The 23087-nt window shown below is 41.4% G+C and overlaps 2 protein-coding genes across 2 annotated transcripts in view; one reads left to right on the forward strand and one right to left on the reverse strand.

The window, feature by feature from the left end:
* Positions 1 to 5525, forward strand: part of CAMK1G (calcium/calmodulin dependent protein kinase IG) — a 62224-nt gene extending 56699 nt beyond the window's left edge. The window contains exons 10-13 of the mRNA XM_048497437.1: positions 245 to 332; positions 1123 to 1547; positions 2144 to 2275; positions 4881 to 5525. Of these exons, the coding sequence (XP_048353394.1) occupies positions 245 to 332; positions 1123 to 1547; positions 2144 to 2234 (604 nt within the window). The 3' untranslated portion in view covers positions 2235 to 2275; positions 4881 to 5525. The remainder of the gene's footprint in view (positions 1 to 244; positions 333 to 1122; positions 1548 to 2143; positions 2276 to 4880) is intronic.
* The window catches only part of LAMB3 (laminin subunit beta 3), a 71349-nt gene continuing 53438 nt past the window's right edge, over positions 5177 to 23087 (reverse strand). The window contains exons 16-23 of the mRNA XM_048497436.1: positions 21391 to 21599; positions 20305 to 20508; positions 19524 to 19668; positions 13955 to 14162; positions 12498 to 12639; positions 11094 to 11270; positions 8827 to 8980; positions 5177 to 6230 (exon numbers count right to left, since the gene is read on the reverse strand). Of these exons, the coding sequence (XP_048353393.1) occupies positions 6091 to 6230; positions 8827 to 8980; positions 11094 to 11270; positions 12498 to 12639; positions 13955 to 14162; positions 19524 to 19668; positions 20305 to 20508; positions 21391 to 21599 (1379 nt within the window). The 3' untranslated portion in view covers positions 5177 to 6090. The remainder of the gene's footprint in view (positions 6231 to 8826; positions 8981 to 11093; positions 11271 to 12497; positions 12640 to 13954; positions 14163 to 19523; positions 19669 to 20304; positions 20509 to 21390; positions 21600 to 23087) is intronic.

The following is a 23087-nucleotide window of genomic DNA, read 5'->3' on the forward strand; positions in this document are numbered from 1 at the left end:
AGGTTATAGCTACTATTATTATGCAGAGTCAACATGAACACAGCTAGGGATGAAAGCACTTCACTCTGATCCCACTCAACCACTGCAGAATTTCTGTATATGGTGTTTTATTAATGTTTTTCCCCTTTGGGTTTAATTACTACTGATTGAACATAAAAAGGTTAGGCAGTTCTTGCAAGAATGTAAAATGTTTCACAAGAACCAACTGCCTACAGACCTGTTCTTCCTCTCACTCAATCTGCAGGATTAATGGAAACACTGCACTCCACCATGACATATACCCATCTGTCAGTGCACAGATCCAGAAAAATTTTGCAAAAAGCAAGTGGAAGGTAAATTGCATGGTGCTAACATCTGAGTATGTGCCACTTAGTCATTTTAGTCTAGTAATAATGTCTTGTCATAAGTACATTGGTATAAGCAGAGGTGAAGCGAGGGGAAACCGCACCCTGCCGCAGCATCGCCCGCTGGCACCACAGAATGCCCCCGGAACTCCCCGCCATGCGCCTGCCACACCCCCTTGACGGCCCGGCCACACCTCTGCCACTACTCCACCTGGGGTGTTGTGCCTTCCTGCCCTGTGGGCATTACGCCACTGGGTATAAGATTTCCTTGTGGAACCATACTGGAAATCCTCCAAAAATGGATAACCAGAAGGCTTGATCTGCGGTCAGATCTGGCATACTGCAACAAAGGCTAGAATTGCCATGCTAATTTAGTATATAGAGTGTAATAAAGAATTACTATTAATTAAAAGACCTTAAGTTCCCTTAGAGAGGGAAAATAGCATGATGTAGCCCAATCAGAGGACAAGCAGGGTTCTTATTTGCAAGAGTGACTATCGAAGAAGACTCTGCAGAGGAGGGCAATGGCAAACTACCTCTGCTTGTCTCTCACCTTGAAAGCCCCTTGCAAGCTGGAAAGCTATTTTGTTTCACAGGGGGATTATAGATTTAAAGTAACCTGACATTTCCTAGTTAATTAACAACTTTCTACATATCAGGGTAGTGTGGGAAAGACCACTCTGAGGTCTTCTCCCAAAACCAACATACCAGTAGTGAAGTAGCATCTGGAAGGACCCAAAGTCCATTTCACAAGACATGTTGTGTTCTCCTTTCTTAGCAAGCTTTCAATGCAGCAACTGTTGTTCATCATATGAAGAAACTCCATATGAACTGCCACCATACAGACATCAATACTGGAAACAGTCTCCCAGTCATAGAAGTGCAAGATTCATCAAGACCCAACAGTCCATCAGTCACCAGTCAGGAGCAACCCAATCAAGATCCCAGTACTTTGATGCCTCTGTTATCATGCCACAATGTATCAGATCTTTCTAATGAACAGGACAAAGTGATAGACAGCAAGTATTTGAATAACGTGGTTAGCAATTCTGTCCCTACAAATGCCTGCACAACTGTGGCAGACAATCACAACTCTCCAAACAGATCTCCATTTGGCTGCTCTTCAGCATGTGGAACACATGAGAAAGTGAAACCAACCTTTTGTTCAGAGTCAGTGCTCATAAAAAAACCTGTTAAGCCTCAGTAAGTGTCTGTTTCATTATTTGGTATTATTGAATAAAATATTCTAATTTTTGTTTATAGTTGAGTTAAAATTTTGAACGAAAAAAGGACAGTATAGACAAAGTTGTGACATTTATTTTTAAAATTGAGATTCTGCCTTTTTGTCCTGCAAGGAATCTTAAGGCAGTTTGCAATACAAATGTAGACTAACTGCAATATTCAAATCAGTACCACAAGATAAACAATAAAAGACAACAGCAGCATAAAGCAGAAAATCTAAAGAATAGTACTAACAGTATCAAAAATAACCAGATAAAATCAAACACCTCTTGTTGCCTCTAATGGCCTGAAGCATTTTACTACATTTTGCTGAAACATTTAAGATTTTTTCACTGTCTGCCTTTTGACTTGTGTGCAGAAAAAAAATCAGTAGCTTACTGCCATTGCTGCTGGTATTTATAAGTGAATCCATCCTCAAATCAGATACTTTAGTTAACAATTTGCCAATAATCTGACTCATCTGTACATCAGTAAATCAGTAAATGTTGTTACTTTTTCCATTGATAAATGAACTTCACTATTATCCTTTTCCTCCATTCTTCTTTTCCGAATCTCAGTCACTTCAAATCAGAGGTCCTTGTTCCAGGGAAAGCCAATAACCACTCACATTTTGGCACTGGGCAAACTGGAGTTTGTTTGATGATGTGATTGGAAAAACAGCCATATGAACCAGATGCACACTTTTACAGGTAAATTGTACACAATATTATCCTTCATAAAGTTTGATCCACCCAGCTTTTGTCAGTCAAAAAGAGTGGAGGGATCACCTTTGACAATCCAAAAAGGCTACACTGGGGATAATGGAACCTGCATGAATAAAAGCCATGTGGATATAGTAAGAAAAAATTGGGCAGAGAAAAAACTGGTTGGATCCAACCCATAAGCTTTCTATATGATGTCTCAAAGCTTCCTTAGCATTAAAAGTTACACTAGCTGTGATCTAGTGCTATTTGCATGAAATGTACATCCTAGTTTTATAATATGTTCAAAGCCCCTAAGAGCAGGCGGGGTGTACTGCAGTGGTGGGATTCAAATAATTTAACCACCAGTTCCTGTAGTTGGATTCAAATAACTTAACAACTGGTTGTTTACAAGCACCATTTTAACACCCGGTTCTGCCGAAGTGGTGCGAACCTGCTGAATCCCACCACTGGTGTACTCCACCAAAAGGATGGTGAGATCAAGCAACTGAACTATATGTGTGTGTGTGTATACTGTGTGTGTGTATACTGTGTGTGTGTGTGTGTGTGTGTGTGTGTGTGTGTGTGTGTGTGTGTGTTTATATATATAAATTCCTTGACCTCACTCAAAGAAGCAGGCATTAAACAAACCAAACTCTCCTACAGGAATGTATCAAATTTAAATATACACCGACATACATATTTAAATATTTATATTTAGCCCCCCAGCTCAAAGATTCTCAATGTAACTCACATCATAAAACACAAGTACAATAAATGTTAAGGCCCTATTAAAACTCACACCAGCAGAAGAAATATTAAAGGCACTCAGCCATTCTAAAAATACACTCAAGTCTATTGATTCCAAAGGACTTGACATTTTACTCTGAGTTAGATTGCAAAGCTGCTCACATGTATAACTCTGAAACGTTCTTGATGCTATTGTTTTGTTGAGGAAATTAGTACTGGAAGAACAATGCTCAGTGGAACCACAAGGCTCAAAACAGATCTAGTCTTAGCACTGCTGCGACTGAAGTCTTAAGTCAGTCATTGATTTACTGGGTGTCTGTTAAACCTGGGAACTAATGTTCCTTCCCAAATCACAGAGATGGTTGCTTTAACAAGATTTCTGTATATTCAGAAAACAGGCAAACAGCCTCCAAACAGTATCAGAACAACATTTACTGTGAAAGCACTGTGAATGCTAGAAGGCCTATTTCTTAATTGTTTACTTGGTAACCTCCCTAACATTATTATGTTGTGTTGCCCTTGGCAAATTACTGTCATTCATCTTCATTCTCATCTTTATTTATTTAGGTTATTTATTGTTTTCCTTTCTCATTCAGACTCAAGGCAGATGACAAGTACAATTAAGTACAGTTAACAAGATGTGATGTCCAACCAGTAATACAATAGGAATACAAAATGTGAAAACAAACAAATGTCAAATAAAGCCAAGTATAAGTTTTAAACATGATACATTAAGTGATTTAGAAACTACCTAGTCCAGAGTCTACATATAGTGGTCCTTTCTGCACAACACAAATAAGTTGTCATGGGGACATCTTTAAAAAGTGTTTGCTCTTTTTTTTTGTTTGGATAGCATAGACAAATAAAGCTGGTGAGGAGAAGGCAGGTTTTTTCTCCCACCTGATCTGCAAGTTGTCACTTTCAGTTTCTCCAGATCATGCCCGCCATTTTTTGCTGCTCCAGGAATTCATTGTGCTGCCCGCCCAGTGGCGAAGCTCCAAGGGGACGGGGTGTGTGCCGTGCACCGGGCGCATGCCTGGGGGGCATGGAAATTGGCCCCTCCCCCTTTCCTTCTCCCCCCTCCATGGTGCCCCCCACCCCTTTCCCCGTTACTTTAGTTCCTTTCCTTTTTGAGAACTTTTTCAGGCTGCAAAGGCCTGTTCGCAGTAAAAACGCCCTGAGGAACTACAGTTCCCAGGAGACCTTGGGGCTCACAAAGTCTCCTGGGAAGTATAGTTCCCATCACGCCATTTTTACTGCGAGGAACAAAGAGTGCTTCCTTTGCAGCTTGAAAAAAGTTGCTCAAAAAAAGAAAAGGAACTAAGGTAAGTGAATATGGGGAAGGGAAAATAAAGAACATCATACTTGGGGGGCGCTTGCAGGTGGAAGAGCCAAGGGGGGGGTGTTGCGGGGGGGGCAGAAAAACATAAAATGTACACCGGGTACAGTTTGGCCCAGCTACGCCTCTGCCCACCATTCACCGAGTTGTCCCTGGGGCTGTTACCTTTGGTTGCATCATGGGCGGCTGCAATTTTAGCTTGTAAAGTACATGAATAAACTTAGTTTTCTCAGCTGATGATGCACACATGTTGTTTTTTTCCTTTTTGTTTTCTATGAAATGTCTTTGAAGACACTTCGTTGAAAACAAAAAGGAAAAAGGACCCTCTGCCTCCAAATCTCCAAAAATTCCCCAACTTGGAGTTGGCAACCCTATTGGCACCTTTTGACTTTTTCTGCTTATCATCCAGAATTTGGTGGAGGGGGGAGCGTTTTGTAAGTCAGTTTCTTGTAAAAAAAACCCATATATATATATATATCTCAAATGACTAAGAAGTTATTTTTGTCTTTCTCCTTTCCATTGCAGAAGGGCTTCAAAGGGCTTCTCTGTGCTTCAAAGTCAAACATCAACAGTGCAAGAAGAGAGAAGGCCTAAATTCTGTGCAGCACAGCTGCCTTTTCAGATGGCAGGGGCCACTCATGGAAGAGGTGGACATCCAGGGGCCTGACAAATCTGATGGTGTGGTTACCTTGAAATATTAGAAGGGTCATTTCATTCAAACAGAGAAGCATTTTTAATAGAAGAGAGAGACACCAAGCTTCTGCTACAGTTTCAGTGTATTGTGCTACATCCTTGCAAAAAATGTTTATGTATCTTTTTTCTTTTGATCTTTTTTGGGAGGCGGGAGTAAGTATGTTATGTATCTGTAGCTGTTCAGTACAACAGTAGAAGAATTGCAAGGTGTTTTCCTCTGTGAAAGAGATTGTTGAAACTGAAAGTATCTTTTGCCAGAGTTTATTTGTGTTGCTTTCATCTATGGTTTGAGAGCAATCTGCCAAGCATGGCTGCCTGGTTGTTGTTTGTTTCAATGGAACTGTACACAGGTCTTCTGCATAGGCAGAATGAGCAGAGGAGGCTACGCAGCTTCCGTTCTCAGTATAGTTAACTGCTGCTTCCAGGTTATTAACTGTATAATAAATATGATGCTTAATAAAGCTGATTGTTTTTCAAGTGGCTGCCAGTTATTAACAGAAAAGGAAGTGAGCTTTTAATTCACTCTGGAGATTCCCCCCTCCCCCGGCTGTAATGGCAGATTTGTTTCATATAATACTTTGCTTGCAAAGTGTGATGCTGTCAGTAAAGCAGGTAGTAGCATTGGATAAAAACAGATTTCTTGTTAAGTCATTTGCCCTGAAGCCTGAAATATATTTGTGTCTGTATTGCTCCTGAAAACACTATTCATGCCTGTTTGTACTTCCTTTAATCCCAAATCCGGCTTTAACCCTGTTTTTCCTAGGATGAAAAGTGTAAAATAAATATGTATGCTACAAAAAGCAGCTATCATAAGGTTTTAATTTGATAAGTGAATTCCAGGTATGTATAAAAAGTTGAAATGGTTAAACAAATAAATTAAAACAACTACAATCCATTCCTATATCCGAAAGTTTGACGTAGAAAGAAAGCCTTTCACAAAGAGCTCAAAGCTACATTTGTTTGTTTGTTTGTTTTAAATAAAAGGTAGATGAAGTTGTAAGATTTGCAAAAGGCTTCAGCCAGGAAATGAGAATGAGCTGTGCTAGTCAGTACAGGTGGCAAAGTATGCTGCTCGGTGGCTGATATGATCTCGAATTGTTTCCACTTGCTTTTCCAAGCCTGCTAGCTTGGCTGATTCAAGGATAATTGCACTGTTGCTGTGCCGGAGCTCTGTTTCTAACGCTGAAAATGTAAGAGAAATAGGTTAACCTGCAGAAAAATTCTCCTATAGTCCTAATTTAGGTTGCTTCCACAGGGAGGTTGTGCTCCAGTTTGGCATCTACACTGGAGTATACAGACAATATCATCCTCTAACTGTCTGCTTTCTGATTGCTTTGATCGTTCCCAAACCTGGCACCATGTTCCTTGCCCCAGTTCTCCTGTGGTTACTATTTTCCCTACCACAGAGGTCTTTCCAGTTTTTTTTAATCAACAATGGACATACCCCTATAGCATTATAATGTTGTAACATTCTATCCACAAGGTTCCTCTGACTTCTCAACTTTGATTTCAAAAGAAAATAGTAAGTCTTTAGTCCTTTTTGCTATGGTGACATGCCTTTCCCTGTATATCTCTGTAACAAAAGAGGCAAGAGGCATCAAGGATTTCAGAAGACCTAGCAGACAAATAGTTATAATGCTACAATATGTCTACTGCCATTTTTTGTTGTTTTTAAATCCCAAGTCAGCTCTCAAGTGACATAAGAGCCTGAGGCGAGGAAAGACAGGAAAAATTGCTGTGTGGGTGCTCTGTCTCTGTATCTACAGTTGGCAATAAAAGCTGCATGCAGAATTGACACCATGTTGTTTCTCTTCAACATTATGAAGATACTGGCTAACATCTGTTCTACATTTTTACCGTTTGCCCTTTCTGCACAAATCCCCGAAAACATTTGCAAAAGTTTCCAAAATGTTTTCAATCACCCCGTTTGTCCGCACTCACTCTCTAGAAACAATTCCTGCCATCCTGTGATTGTTCCAATTTTTTTCTCCATGGATTCAACACTACATTGCTTCAAAGTATGCTGAAGTTTTCATATGTTGTGCTTCAAAGATTTGACCCCACCCCCACCCTTTTTGAGGACAAAAATAAATAGATGAGTCAACAGCGAGCTGAGAAAACGGTGCCAAGGATGAAGTCTGGGGACTGCAGAGAGGCATGGTAAACGTTTTATAGAGATACCCACAGCAAATCAAAATGTTTTGAAAACGTTTCAATAAAAGAATGGCTAAAATAAAAAATAGGATGTATTTAAAATGTTTTGAGGCTGGAAATAAAATATCGGAGGGGGGGGATGTAGAGGAAACATTTGATTTCCTGCCTCAAAATGTTTTATTTTGGTTGGGCAGAAAAAGCCCTTGTCTGATCAGAGGATGACAAATCTGTTATCTCCTCGCAAATCATACAACCTGTCCTTCTTACCATAAGAAGGCATTCATCTTCAGCTGTCAAGATTATGATTTACCTCTGGAGATCATGAGTTGACTGTGTTCTGTTATTGTATGTTTTTAGCAAGGTGACTGAAGGTGTTTATGGATATATTCAGCATTCTTTCTGGACTTCTCAGCCCAAAGGGGGAAGTATACATGTATGCAAAAAGCAGGCCTGAGACCACCAGGGACATCAAAAGGAGGGCTGGTACAGACACAATTTAATACGAACACCTTCATTTAAGGAAACAGTGTTCATCAGTTTAATAACGATGAGCTTTGGCTTGGGCCTCTTCCCTACAAACTTCTTGAAGGCCAGATTTTCTGCTTATCTGCAACCCCAGTGAAGGGAAACTGCTCAGTCTCTTTAACCACCGGGATTGATAACCTGCCATTAAGGAATCACTGGCCCATACCAATCTGCATCAGTTTAGCACTTCTTCCTGATAAAGCTGCAGCTTCTCCTGGCAAGGCCAAGTGGGTTTTAACATTGACGTCAGCAGACACTGATAATGTATGTGTGTCATGTTCTGCATGGGAAATTGCTGCCTGGCCTATTTAATAATATCAAGATTCTTTCTGCATTCAGTAAACACTGAGTGGGGGTAACTGGCTGGCAGCAGCCAGATGCCAAGTTTTTGGCACGGAGGGACACCTTCAATGAAAGACATTCATTAGAGGCACAGCTTTATCAATGAAGGCAATGCTGAACCTCCTTCCCAATAAAAACTCTGGCTTTAAGCCAGTCAGTTATTCATGCAGCACCTGCTGCTGGGGCCAAGGCATTTAGTCCACACACTGGCTGGTTCCCAAAACACATTGAATGAAATCATTAAGCCTGAATGAACAAAACTGAAGTGTTTGACTCAAGGATCCCAAAATGTGGCTTGGTTGTCGGCTGTTATTAAGTGAGCCTATGAGAGGCTTTATAGAACAGAGTGTTTGTCCCCCTTCTGAATTGACATGGCACCAAAAACAACAACAACAAGGTTTGCATCACTCTGGAATCACTGCAGTTTCAGAAAAGCCTTTGCCCTTCTAAAACTGGATCAGCAAAGGTCTTATTACTGAAAAGCTGCACCCAGGTTCCATTTTGAAGAAAGTGCACATGCAAGTCACAGGGTATCTTGCAATGAAGATTTTCCACCTTATACCCCAGACTGCAATGAAGATGGATCAAATTTTTTGTAAGACAGTATATGCAACTATTATTCCAGTGGTGATACACAGAAATTTATTCAGATGTTTGGCCTTTCTAGTCCATAGTGCTTGTGTGTGGAAATGCCAGAAAGACCATAGCAGTGAGGTCAGCTAAAAGACATGTGAGCTTCCATTCATGTTTTACTTACCTCCCATCTTGGCCATCATACTCAAGGTTTCCTTAAGTAGTGAATTGACTTCCATCTGAACCCTTTGGATCCGGGTCCCTTGAATGCCCAAGTTTGAACCCTGCCCCATTCGTCTTTTCAGTTCTGCATACTTATGTTTTACTGTTTCAAATTCCTGCCACAAAACAGATGAATAGAATGATGGATGAACTTTAGATGGATGGGTCATGTTGATACCGTAGAACTAACACAGACACCTTGGCTATCTTTCAGAGGTTCTGAGAGAAATTATGCTATTTCACGACTGACACTTGTCACGGAAGACTGATGTCTGCTCTAGAAGAGAGAAGGCACTGACACCAGTGCCAGGATCCTGCAGGCAAACCAGCTCCAACAATGGGAGGTGGGAGGTGAGGCACAGGGAGAAACAGAAAAGTGAATCTTTAAACCCTCACCTGAAACAGAATGGAATGACAGGCTGATAATGTGTGAAGAGTGAGATGGGCTGTTTGATGGCAGGATAATATCTGGGAGGCCAGGTCATACCACCTTCAGTCCAGGCAAGGCTGGGACTTTAAGAGGGATGCCTCCATGGGAGATGAATGTGATTGGTTCCAGCCTGTCACGGGATGAGAGCCTATCATGAGAGAGTGGAAGCAGGACCAAGGCAGGTCAAATAATGGACCAAGGATAAAAGGGGCTTGCAAAGATGGTCAGTGAGGACATGTCAGACCTTGCCTGATGATGCTAAAAACAGAAAGGCCAGGAGGAAGAAGAGAAGACTACAGGTTCCTGTTTACCACTCTCTCCGTTGCCCAACCTCCCACAGAGCTCAGCATCAGATGTAGTCATGCATAACCAGCAATGTCACTTACCCAAATGTCTGAGTTGGATTCCTCCCTTGCCTCTTCTAAGTGTGGGAGAATACCATTTTTATTTTAGCTTCCTCCCTAGTTCCTACCTCTTACATCTTTAGGCTGTTACAAAACTCCCTTTGATTCACTTTGGCTCATCAGTTTGCCTGAAACTGTTCTCATAAAGAATGATTCACGTGTCCTCACGTGACTTTCAGTCAGACAGATATGCTTCTGCTTGTAAAGAACTCAGTTCTCATGTGTACAAGGGTTTAATGCAGATCAGGACTAAGACATACAGGGAGATGGCACCATTTTTCCAACCTGAAACTAACCAGGAAGCCCGTACCTTAAACAACCACTATTAACTTTGCTGGATAAACTTTTATGGAATCATCAGTATATGTCAGTTTTCACCACTGGGCAAATAGGAATTTCCTAATTGGTGTAAGGCTTAAGCCCCATGTCCCTGGCCTATGCAGCCTGGAAACTGAGTTCCCAGCAAGAAACTCCCAGATTGCATCTGAAAGAAATATATCTATAATATGTGAATCGGCCCTAATTTCCCTGCCCTGGTTTCTCTGCCCCTGGTAAACACCTTTCCTTCTGGTAGGCTTTCTTGTTCACCTTCATAGCAAACATTTTATGTTAGAGGATAATGACATGAAAGAACTGTTTGGGAGTTCTATCAGTTCTTCACTAATGTTCTCTTTATGGGCAAAGCTCAGCCATTGAACAATGGAATAGAAGTCTGTGTTATAGCTAGAGAACAAAGTCATTTTGCAGATTACTGGCCAGGTTGGGTAAGAACTTAGAGCATCTGCCAAAAAGCACTAACTGGGCTGCTTGAATAATATTCCAACTCTGACTACATAAGCATCTGGGAAACTAATGTAACATTAGCCTTTATTGGCATAATCAAACAACAAATATAAAATACAACGGTAGTAGGGGCGAAGACCGAGTGGGAAACTAATATATAACCATCAAGGCTGCGGACAGGAAGAACTCCGGATCGAAAAGGCTGCAGGTCTCAAGAAGTATATCTATTATATATTAAGAACATAAGAACAAGCCAGCTGGATCAGACCAGAGTCCATCTAGTCCAGCTCTCTGCTACTCGCAGTGGCCCACTGGGACTATTATGATCCCTTCTTTTAACCCTTTGCTTAACTTTCTTGCAAGAGAATGTTTACCTTTCCAGTTAAGCAAAGGGTTTTGGATTCCTTAAGAGGCTTTTTGTTCCATTATGGGTTAAATTAGTTTTTTCCTTCCTTGCTCTATCTTTTTGTCTTTAAAAGTGCGGGGGAAGAATCTTTTACCAGGGACCTGTTACGGTCTCAGCAGCCCTGAATATGATATGTACACCTCAGGTCATAAATGGATTAAAATAAAAATAAAAAGTGCAGTGCCTGGAAGATCCTATTGTCATACCTGCTGAGTGCTCCTTGTTTGCTCACTGGCTTCCACTGCTTTCTGTTGAGCATCCAAAGCCCACACCCGGTTCTGGTCTCCCTTATACCGTAACTGATTGAGTCTATTCGTGAAGCGATCCAGCTGACCAGTGATGTCCTGTATACTCTTCTCAGCTGGACTAAGGACCATCTGTATCTGAACATGCCAAAAGAGGAAGCATTTAGCAATTTACCTAAGGCTCTCCCCGAGAAAAATATCAGTAAGGGTTATTATCCCTTATTCCAGGATCTGCTGTAACGTCAATGTTCAAGGTCTATCTTGCAAAATATACTTGCTTTCTCCCTGAAGCACAAAATTACTATACTGTTAAAATCACTCAGCTACAGATACTCAGACAGTGTTCACTAGCATTCAGGGCTGTAGGAAACAAGTAAGCTGCTCAGTTTATGCTGCAATGATGCAAAGAGCAAAGCCTCCTTTTTATGGTCAAATATTGTAAAATAAAACACTGAAGGCTCAGGAGTAAGACAATGGAACTTTCTGCACAATACAAATAAAATGTCTTGAGGATATGAAAAGAAGTGCTTTGGGGAGGAATTCCGCACAACTTCCCCCCAAAATGTCTTCAGGACATTTTATTCCAACTATCTGGGGTGTTTTAAAATTACTAAAAGCAAAAAAAAAAATATTCTGAAGTTGGTTTAAAGTCATCTCCTGCTTTCTGTGCAGAGCTCGGGAGACAATGTATTTCTCCCATCCAGTAAAGAAGCTCTCATTTTCATTTTCACTGGTGCCTGACATTTTGTGCTGCTTGAATCCTCTGTTGCACCCGCCATTTGCTGAACTTGCCCTGGGATGTTTGCTCAGCAGGCGTCAGACCTGGACTTCTTTTCAGTAAATAAACTACATGAATCAACTCAACTCAGCTGTTCCTGCTGATTCCATCAATATATAGTTTTCCTATTTTCTCATAGAGTGTGTTTGTGCCTTCAAAGATAGCTCATTGAATTAAAAAAAACAAAAAACAGTAGTTGATTCATGTAGTTTATTCAGTTTTAAAAAGCCTGGGCATGATGCATGCAGGGCAAACGACTCAGGGCAAGTTCAGCCAATGGCTGGAGCAACATAGGATTCAAGTGGCAGAAAATAGCAGACACCAGTGAAAATGAAAGTGAGAGAAGATAGGTTTTTTTAAGACGTCCCCAGGATGTCTTATTTTGGTTGTGCAGGAAGGGCCAGTAACAAGCATAAGAAGAGGGAAACAAAAAAGTATTCCTGATCTAGGAAAAGATCTCTTTAGTCTGGAGATCAGCTATAATTCCAAGAAATCTCCAGACCCCAGCTAGATGTTCAAAACCCTGGCTTCACAAAAAGCATTTCATACAAGAACACAATACCAAAAGCTCAGCACGAACCACTCACTTCATCAAGGCGGTCCTCGATGAGTTGAAGGGAATAACCAGAACCATGAATAGTGTCTTCAGCCTCCTGAAGTGCTACATTAGCTTGTCTCAGATTTTCTGCTACATTCTCTACATTGCCTTCAATAGCATTTGCTCGATTCCTAGGAAAATAATAATTTTGATTTCTGATCAAAATCATCCTTCTCAATCTCTACCATGTATTGCGTTGTGATTAATGATTGGAAGATGGAAGATGAAACCAACAAGCCCAATAAGAAAATAGGCAGCAGCGGGTCTCTGGAGAGGTGGCATATTTTTTTTCCTGAACAGCATGTAAAAGAATGCTGGGAGAACACACTTGAGAGGCTTTTAAGCAGCTCAAATGGACAGGTTTTCATTTGATATCTTTCTTGCCTACTGTGTGCTCACTGAAAAGAAGTGGCTGTAAAAGATTCCATCCCTATCTCTTCAAAACGAGAAGGACTAGTTTCATGCACTATAGGAACTATGAGAATGACCTGTGAGACAGGAGGCAGCTGGTTCACATTTAAACACCAGACTGTTACAAAAAAAGTTATTACTTGTCCTATTAGGGAGACTTCAGCCCAATAAGGTAGTTACCTGGGACTTTTTCATATTATGAAAATATCACAGCAGAGAAGGCTCAAACTTTCTCCCCCTATACTGTGGTCCTGATCCAAAGCAAGGCCATGCATGCTTGATTGGGGGGGGGGGGAGTGCTAGGAGCTCCAGCCACAGAACTCTCATCATCTGTTTGAACCTTCAGCCATAAATCATTACTGGGTAGCTAAAGGCAAGCCACTGTTTCTCATTCAGCTTCATACATCAGTTCCTCCCACACACACTTTGTAACATGGGAATACCGGCCTGCCTACTAGGATTTCTGAGATAACGTCCACTAAGAGCTTCAAAACTCAGGGAAATTCTGTTTAAACACTGAGCAATATTTACTGGGGGAAGCCTAGTGGGAAGTCCCAGTCACATTTGCTCCATGCTTTTGGCATCTTTCCATACTGCTGTAATACCTGGTTGACTTCAGGAGGAAAGGTCCAACTGCAGAGATACTTCTCACCCAGTTGAGATGTTGCCAAAGTGAAGGAAAAGCAACCATCAGCTAGCAAAGAACCAGACAATTGTCCCCACTCAAATGGCTCCTGTATTCCAATACTTACTGTGAGGTTATGGAATGATGCTTCAGAACAATGGCCCTGCAGCTAGTAATAAATGTGAATTGTGTGTGAATTAAATCATATGAAAAATATTTCATGTTAAGGGAAAATGCTTTGAAGGGTGAGGAGTCTGAGAAGTTTCATGTCAGCTTTTATTGAAGTCACTGTTGAGTAAGAAAAGGGCCCCAATCACAGTGAGCAATCACAGGCTCAAATATTATTAAAGTTATGTGCCAATTCTCTTATTAATCTTTCATGAGGCTCAGCAACCAAACCCCTCCTTTACCTGGCTTCTTCAGCCTCCTGCAGAAGCTGTTTGGCCCTAGCAATGTCCCCAGCTGTTTGGGCAATGATGCTCTCAGGACACTGAAGCTTTGCAGCCAAGTTCTGGATTTCATTCATCTTGTTGCGGACTGTGGCAAAATCAGTGGGAAGATGGAGGGAAAGGACATAATCACTGACTTGCTGGATAGCAGCTGCATCAGTGTCTGGAGCTATAAGGATTACAAAAGAAATTCAAAGAGAACATTAAATTATACCTGCCATTCAATTCCATAACAAGAACTCATGTTATGCAGAAATTGCCATCAGGGGTTTAAATCAAACCAAAATGAGATAGATACTGCATCGTAAGGAGCAGCCAATTCTGTGTCTCTTCTAAACAAAGAAATAAGCCAAGCCTGGAAGATACTGTTACTCAGCATACAGACAGCTCAACCTTGCTGTGGTAACTCAGGTTACAAAGACCTTCCAAGGGCAAAGCAGTAGATAAGTACACATTCCTTTTTTTGGGGCAAAGCAGTAGGAGGGAGGAGGGAGATAGTTCTGGCTGGGATTTGTAGGTTAGAGGATAAATATGTTGCACTTTTTTCAATGCCAAAAAGGACAAAAACAAGCAGACAGAATGGCACTTAGAAGAAAGCTTGCCATTATGGACTAATTGCATGCTTGACATACAAGTATGTAAGAAAGTCATTACAATCTGCTATTTTTTTAATATAAAAAACAGTTTTAGGAAGATATGATTTGAGTCAAGGGACAGCAGGAGAAGGGTGTGCTCTGTGTTTTTCCTACATGCCCAATTCCATATGCTTGTTAATGAGAATAAACTCGCATATATAACCACTGGGGAAAGCTGCTGGGTGGAGGTGATTTGGAACAAAAAAAGTGGTCCTGTGAAGAAAAATTCCTGCACCATCTCCCTCACCGCATTCAGAATCACTCCCATTCAAAAGCTTCATTTTTAAAAAGCTACACAGGATTTCTCTCTCTAATTTGAATGTAAGGATTCTCAATTATCAACACTCAGACTGTGAAGAAAGTCAGCCTTTGCCTAGCCTGGGTATTTGAATGAGGATGTTAGATAACAGCTTTCTGTAGTTATGTGCCTTCCCCCACCCCTCACTGCTGTCAGCAAAACTTCAGTCTTTCTCTCACTCTCTCCTTTCCTCTACTTGGAGACATTTTTCAAACCAGCAGGCAGCAGACCCATCACTTTGTACACCTGTCATATCTTTTGAGCTCTCAAGGTTTTGAGCCCTATCCTCCTATCTAAAGTGCCTCTCTCTCATTTTCTCCACTTAAATCTTGTCATTTCCTAGCCCATAATGCTCTGTGGGACTAAATTTTTCACATAAAGGAGATACATAGTTTCTCCCTCAAAGGAAATACTTCAGCAACATATCCAGATTTTTTTTTTTAAAAAAAAGAGGTACCTGAAAAGGATGGGAAAATAAGTGCAAAGCAAAACAAAGAGCTAAAAGGTCTAGATATGGTCAATGGCTTTAGAACAGATTAGAGGAGATGTGACCCTTAACACTGAGTGGTGCCCAGGAAATGGTGTGAAGTATAAATGCTGTCCATTTACCACTAATACTGGCCCTTTCCGCACGGTGGAAAGGGCGCCTCTTCACCAGCAGAAATTATGCCAGTGGAGGGGAGGGGGTCGTTCGCACGGAAGCGTGCGAGCAGCCCCCGCAGAGGCCAGCACAGAAGAGGCAGCTCCGCACGGATCCGCCTCTTCTGCAGATCCCTGTGGGGTTGGAGGACAGCATGGGCGGATCTCAGCAGCCCTCCAGACAGACACTGGAGGACGAAGTGAGTGTGGGGGATGGGAAAGCAGCGTCTTCGGCACGGTGCTTTTCACACCTCACCGATGGAAAGGTGGTGCTTTCCAAAAACCTCCCTCGGGAAGGGAGGTGGAAAGCAGCGCCTTCGCGCCGCTCGGGGCAGCACAGGACGGTGCTGCTGCATTGCAGAATGTCCATGATGATCTCATTTAAATTCAAGTAAGGCAAGTTCTCAAAAATGAGAGAATTAATTAAAAGGTATTTGAAAGAAAGAGTCAGATCTTTCCAGGAGATTTGGAGGCTATTTAAAGCCACTAGGACAGAACGTCTGGCAAAACATAGACCACAGATTAGGAAGTGTACAGTCAAGAGTAAGTGGATGACAAAGCTATAAACAGCAGGATGGTTTTCTTTTAAACGTGGAAATCTCTCTCTAATGAAAATTTTAAAAGGGGAGTATAAACTCTGGCAAAACTTAAGAAAATTGACTGAACAGCAAACAATTTCTTTAATTAAATCAGAAGTGTTCCACAGAGGCAAAGGGAAATAAAACTCTACTGCTGACAAATTACAAATTAGGAAGTTCTGAGATCTGGGTAGTGCACTCCCCAGAGTTCTTAAAGAGTTCATGTATTACATTTACACCCCACCGTTCTCCCCACTGTAAGCTTACAGTAGCTGACATCATTTTCCTCTCCTCCATTTTATTCTCACAACAGCCCAGTGAGTTATGTTAGGATGGAAGTTTGTGACTGTCCTAAAGTCACCCAGCAAGCTTCTACGGCAGAGCACAGGTTCAAACCTGGATTCTCCCACAATCTAACCACTACACTGCACTGGTTCTCACTTTAGAAGTGAAACTGGATCTCCAAGCAAAAAGGCATATCAAAAAATTTCAAAATACTTGTGAAATTCTGGATATCATTTAATGGGAGAAAAACTAGAGGAGGTCTCCACACCTGTTCATGAGCTTCCCAGAAGTATCTGACTGGCCACTGTTAAAGACAGAAAGATGGACTTAATGGATACTTGCTCTGATCCAGAAGGAGTCATCTTGTGTTTCTTGTGGAATTAAATTACTTCTGCTGTGCTTCTTTACCACTGTGCCATTACCCATGGTCCCCATGGAGTTAGAAAAGGCCCACAACGAAGGGGTAGGGAAGTGTCCCAGTGGCAGAACACCAGCGTTGCATGGAGAAAGTCCCAAGTGGAGTCCTCAGCATCTCTAACTGAAAGGATCAGATTGCAAAGACCTGAATGTGATCTTGGAGAGCTGCCAGTCAGACTATGCTGATCTGGATAGAGTCAGGGTCAGATACATGAAGGCAGCTTCATGTATCTATGTGACCAAAAGAAATCCCCCAAGTGTACAACTCAGCTACTATTTAAGGTTTGGGACATATTGTTCTCTCATAGCAAAACTAAACTGTCTTGACCATGAGACCAATAAGTTATGCAAATACCTGACATAAATATAAATAAAAACTACATCATCTTCTGAAGAAGCTGCCTTATCATGAATCACACCATTGGTCCATTGAGATCAGTGTTGTCTACTCAGGCTGCCAGAAGCTCTCTAGTTCTCAGGCAGAGGTCTTTTACATCACCTCCTGCATGACCCTTTCAACTGGAGATGCTGTGGATTGAAACTAGAACCTTCTGCAAGCCAAGCAGATGTTCTACTGCTGAACCATGGTCCCTCTCTCATTTTCATGGTAAAGTGCATAAGAGCTGTGGACTCTGATCTAGAGAAGTGGGCTTGGTTCACTACTCCTTCACTTTAGCAACAGATTCTAATCTGGAAAACCAGGTTTGCTCCTTACTCCTCTACATGAAGCCTGCTGGATGACTTAGGGCTAGTTACAGTTCTCTCAAAATTCCCTGAGCTCCACCTACCTCACCAGCTGCCTGTTGTGAAAAGAGGAAGGGGTTATGATTGGAAGCCACTTTGAGACTTCTTGAGGTAGAGAAAATCAGGGTACAAAAACCACCTCTTCTTCTTCATTAAAAAGAATGTCTGATGACTGCATAAAGCTACATAAAATATCATGGGAATACAGTCAGGATTTGAATCAATACAAAAAGGTAATGCCAGAAGATCTCCATCTTGGGAGACATGTAAGCCAAACTTTTGGAAGCAGCTGTAAGGTGAGCAAGCCCTTTCTCTGAGCTATAGAAGCATATTGCCTTTCCACTTTTTCTCATGAGAGGTGGCCTTGACTTGAAAAAGTGTTCCCGCTTGTTTGAAATGGAACACTGGAAGTAGCCCACCTGATAACCTTTTGAATAAAGCTGTGATTATGCTGAATGGATTCTATTTCAGTATCAAGCAGGGAAATCAGACAACAGACAGAAAACACTGTGTATGAGCATATGTGCAAAAAAATGGAGCTGCCAACACAATGCCGTTTGTCAGAACTGAAGGAATTATATTGTAATATCCAGCCTTAAATAGCTGCTAACATTTTAATCAATTAATTGGTCTTATAAGTGATACTAGTTCACTTGTTCTGAGCTGCTCAGAACAAAACCAGTAATTTTAGTGAAGGTGATCCAATGGCAAGAAGTAATTTGCCTAAAAACCACAGAGGAAGTATGTGGCAGAATAAAGAAATAATGCTCTTACATAATCTGCCTTATTCAAGATAAAATTGGGGGCATTATGGCACAGTAGCATCTGGAACAAAAAGTACCAAACATGTGGCTCGCCACACAGGAATAATAAAAGCATAATGCACTGTGCTACAACACAGAAGAGATTAAAATCTCAAATACATGCAAGGCTGAGAGCAATGAAATATACTCATTTTTGTGGGTGCATGTGTAAATTCACAACTAAAAGCTGTTTGTTTTTTAAAAAGAAAAATAATATACTATGTAGATTTTTCTCTTTACAAATATTTAAAAGTTGTTAAACCAGATGGTAAGCTTTCCTTTAGACTTCCACTCAGTTGCTAGCTAAAGATGCTTCCTCAGTTGCTACTGATGGCTAGAAAATGCTTGCTTAAGTGAACAGTGATTTTTCTAATAACTGGTTGCTACTAATTTGCTTGAGTGTGACTTAGAGAGAAAATATTTAGCAGATAGAATGAAGTCAAGATGGGAGGCAGAAGTCTGGGTTTTTCAATTGGTAGGAAATTTATGGCAGAGAGGGCTCCCTGAGGCAAGCTATCTGATTGTATCAAGTTGTCACAGCTTTAAAAGACTAGCATTGGCTTCAGGGGCCTTTATATATATAGGAGGAGCAAAGTATATATATATCATGTTTAGAGTACTCTTTCCCTGCAAGTACACTGACCAGTGGAAAAGATGCCCTGGAACTTTCTAGCCGTCAGGGAAGATCAGCACTTTCATACCATTGAGAAAATAATGAATGCACAATGAAAATATAATTATCGATGCAAAAGTCAAATTTCAGTAAGGTTTTCGTTTGAAAAGAATAGGTACCCACCTCCTATAGGTACCCACCTCCAGTCCCTATTGCCAGCTGCCACAGTGGTGGCTGGCAGAAGAAAAATAAAGGTGATTTCTAGGGATGCATGTTTAATTATCGCTTTGATTATTGGGTCAATATCCCTGATTCTCAAAAGATAGCAGAGCTGGCATCACACCCATCAAACAAATTGCAGCATTTGGGAGAATTTCCAAAAATGTTTGTGGTTTGCTATTTATATAACCGTTGGGGTCATCCATGCTGTGTACTCCATCCCACAGCTACTATCCAAGTCTTGCTGCCATCGTCTTTAGATACATTATGTTTAGAGTCATAGGACATTCTGACCTTACCGGAGAGAAAGTTGCGAACTTGGCGGATGAACTGCTGAGTACGCTGGATGTCTCCATCTATCAGTGTCCTGGTTGCGCTCATTTTGTCACTCAGACTTCGGACATTGGTTTGGATCTGGTTGGCAGCTATTTCTGTGGATTTTATCTGTTAACATAGCAGGTAGAGTTAGTGTTCATGTGATATTTAATCATTTATTTAAATGTGTTTAAACTGAAAAAAGAAAAGCAAGAACAGAATACAGGACACCCTGAAAACTGCAAGCTCTTAATATTAATTGCACAAGTGATTTTCAGTAAAATTCTCTATCCCCTGAGTCTTCGTCTCAGTTACAAGCTCAAAGCAATGCCTGGAGTTCTCCTGGAATAGTAATTGACTTCTAGGCTATGGAAAACAGTTCCCCTGGAGGAAATAGCAGCTTCTGAGGGTAGACTCTAGAGCAGGGGTGTCCAACTCTGGTCCCCAGATGTTCATGGACTATGATTCCCATCAGTCCCTGCCAGCATGGCCAATTGGCAACCCTACAAATGTCTCAGCTACCTGGTCTTATTTTGCAGGTGGGTGGGTGGGTGGGGGATTGATTTTTTTAAAAAAAAACATTGAAAAGACTCTGGGAATTAAAAAAAAAACTACCAGAGATGCAAACCATCTCTTCTTCACCATGAAGGAGCAAAGTACATTTATTCTTCTTATTGAAACTTGTTCTTTCAGTTTTGTACAGTTTTGTACTTGGAAACTTGGAATCCCAATTTCCCCCACCCAAACCCTTTTCTGGCCACCCACCTTCTGTGTAGCCTCCTGTAGTCGAATGCTTAACTTATGGATCTCTTGGGTGGTTTTCCTGGCAGTTTGGATGGAGCTGCCAGCCTGTGAAAAGATTCCTCTACAACCCAAACCTGGGCCACATTCAGTGGCATTTTGCTGAGGACACAGTTCCCCAAGACATTCTCCAGGAGTACAGATTCCTGATCTGATGCTGCTGCATAACTAAACAAAGAAGCCAGAAGATAACTGAGTTATGCAATCAACAGGACAAAAATCTCAAACAATTCAAGGAACTAATAACTCTAACATGGTTGCAAGGTCATCTTATTTCATACATTGTCACTGGTAGCCTTTGTGTTTTGCACACATTTAATTGGTAGTGTTCCCAATCTACTGGTTACTTTGACATCAGTTTAAGTCATTTAGTCAACTGAACCTAAATTAACATTAAACACTGTGCACATTTAATGGAAAAATTCATAATGAAGTAACAGAAAATTGTATGAAAAGCTTTATTACAAAACATTAAGCTAGAGCACAGATATGGGGAGTAACCACCACAGTAAAAGGAAATTAAAGTAAAACCATATTTCTACCTTCATTGCATCATACTAGTCACCCACCCCACCCACTTGGGAAACAGTTTGCCCTGACAATAACAATAGCAACAACCAATCTAAGTGCCCAAAGAGAGAAAGAGAGCATACCCTGCCAAATTTCTGCATCAGTTTTTAACATTACTTGGATACATGTGAGGAGGAGTCCCTGAATTTCAGAGGCAACTAGAATAGCTGACATCCCTGCCACCCCACCCAATCCATTTGTTTTCATTTGAAAACACTGCTTGAAAAAATAGCAGGATGAGTGGCTGGTGATTTTCATGGCAACAAGAGATGTTGATATGAATCTCCATGGCAATATTGGAAGAGCAAAAATGAAGAATAAAAACGAGACCTTGGCTAATAACATCTACTGGTTCATAAGACTACAACCAGTTAGTTAATAGTGGGAACAAATTTCACTGGGTACCAAATTATTTATGTATCGTCAAATAGATCAATACCAAGTTTAGTAAGGCTGAAGCAGAGGTTTAGTTAGCTTCACCTTATTAATAATTGGAGTCAAGTTTGGAGAGAAGGCCAATTCTCCCTGCAGAGACTCCAGCCCTGAGTCATGCTCTGTAAGATCACTTTCTAGTTCCTCTGCTTTCTCCCTGTTTTGCATGGATTGAGCCAGCAGCCTAGAAGAGCCAGCTATGCGCATGCTGGCGTTGGAAGATGTCTGGTGTGCTGAGCTGACAGTCTTGAATGCTCCTGTGGGAACAAAGAAAAATGCAGCATGAATGACTCCATGACTCATAAATGCAGTGTTGTCTCCCCAAACCTTGGTACTTAATTTTATCTGGGGGAGGGGAAGAGAAGACAAAGGATGTGCTAGAGCTGTGAATCACAAACATGTCAACAGAAAAGCACTTGTCAATCACCTTTCACATCTACATTCCCCATTTGTAATGGGTTTTAACCAGAATGCATCAAGGCAAAAAAATTTTACTGTGAACAAGCTGCATATGACACAAAATGGAGTGTCTGCTATTTCTGGCTCCATGTGGTTATTCTGTTTTATCAGAACATAGCAAGTTGGGTAAAAAGGTAAAGGAAGTCTCCTGTGCACGCACCAGGGCATTACTGACCAACGGGGTGACATCACATCACGACTTCAGTAGGCAGGCTATATGTTTCACAGGGTGGTTTGCCATTGCCTTCCCCAGTCATCTACACTTTACCCCCAGCATTTTACCAACTTTGGAAGGATGGAAGGCTCATTCAATCTTGAGCCAGCTACCTCAAACCAACTTTTGTCAAGATCAAACTCAGGCCATGAGCAAAGCTTTGACTGCTGTACTGCAGCTTACCACTCTGTGCCACGGGGCTGCCATAACTAGCTGAGTATGCAATAAGTCATATCTTCCTCCACCAGGACCAGGAAAGAAGGCAGCACTGAAGCTTCTGCAATATTTCACCCAACAATGCAATCCAACTGGAATGATTTATCAAGCTGAATCATGGTTCAAATAGAGCAAGTCTTCTGCATGGATACAGACTATGGTTTAACTATGACAATGTTGTGAAAATGCTTACACAATATTTGTGTTGTATTTACTACCTCAAGTCAAATTTCAATGTATTTTGGATAAGCCAAATGTTCCTAATGTTTTGCCAGACTTCCCTCTGTGATACACCTCTGAAGATGCCAGCCACAGATGCAGGCAAAACGTTAGGAACAAGATCTACCAGACCACAGCCACACAGCCCGGAAAACCCACCACAACCAGTTGAATCCGGCCGTGAAAGCCTTCGACAATACAATGTTTCATTTGTTTCAGTTCTCCTTTCTGTGGCCCTCAGGGTCAACTCTCAAATGCCTTAACAGCGCAGAAGGGAATTTGACAAGGCTGTGTTCTGGCTCCCATTCTGTTCACTTTATTTATCAATAACCTTGAAGCAATCTTATTGGGCCTTATTGCAATCTTATCCCCTGTCTAGGTAATAGGAAGATTCCAATACTTTTATATGCCAATGATGCTGTCATTGGGTGGATAGCTTTGAGGTGAGCATCCGACTTTGCCTGTCCAAGACAGATCAGCAGGTGCGTTGGACCATGGTGGTCCTTGGGACTTCCCCCTGAGGACTGCCCTGTCCAGTCAGAGACACAGCCAACTACCTTTCCGTCCGACCACCAACCCAGGGCCCCTTCCTTATACATTCTGATGGCATGTGCCTATCACGCTTCCAATTTGCCAG

Source organism: Sphaerodactylus townsendi, linkage group LG05 (assembly GCF_021028975.2).
Source record: "Sphaerodactylus townsendi isolate TG3544 linkage group LG05, MPM_Stown_v2.3, whole genome shotgun sequence".
Lineage (NCBI taxonomy): Eukaryota > Metazoa > Chordata > Lepidosauria > Squamata > Sphaerodactylidae > Sphaerodactylus > Sphaerodactylus townsendi.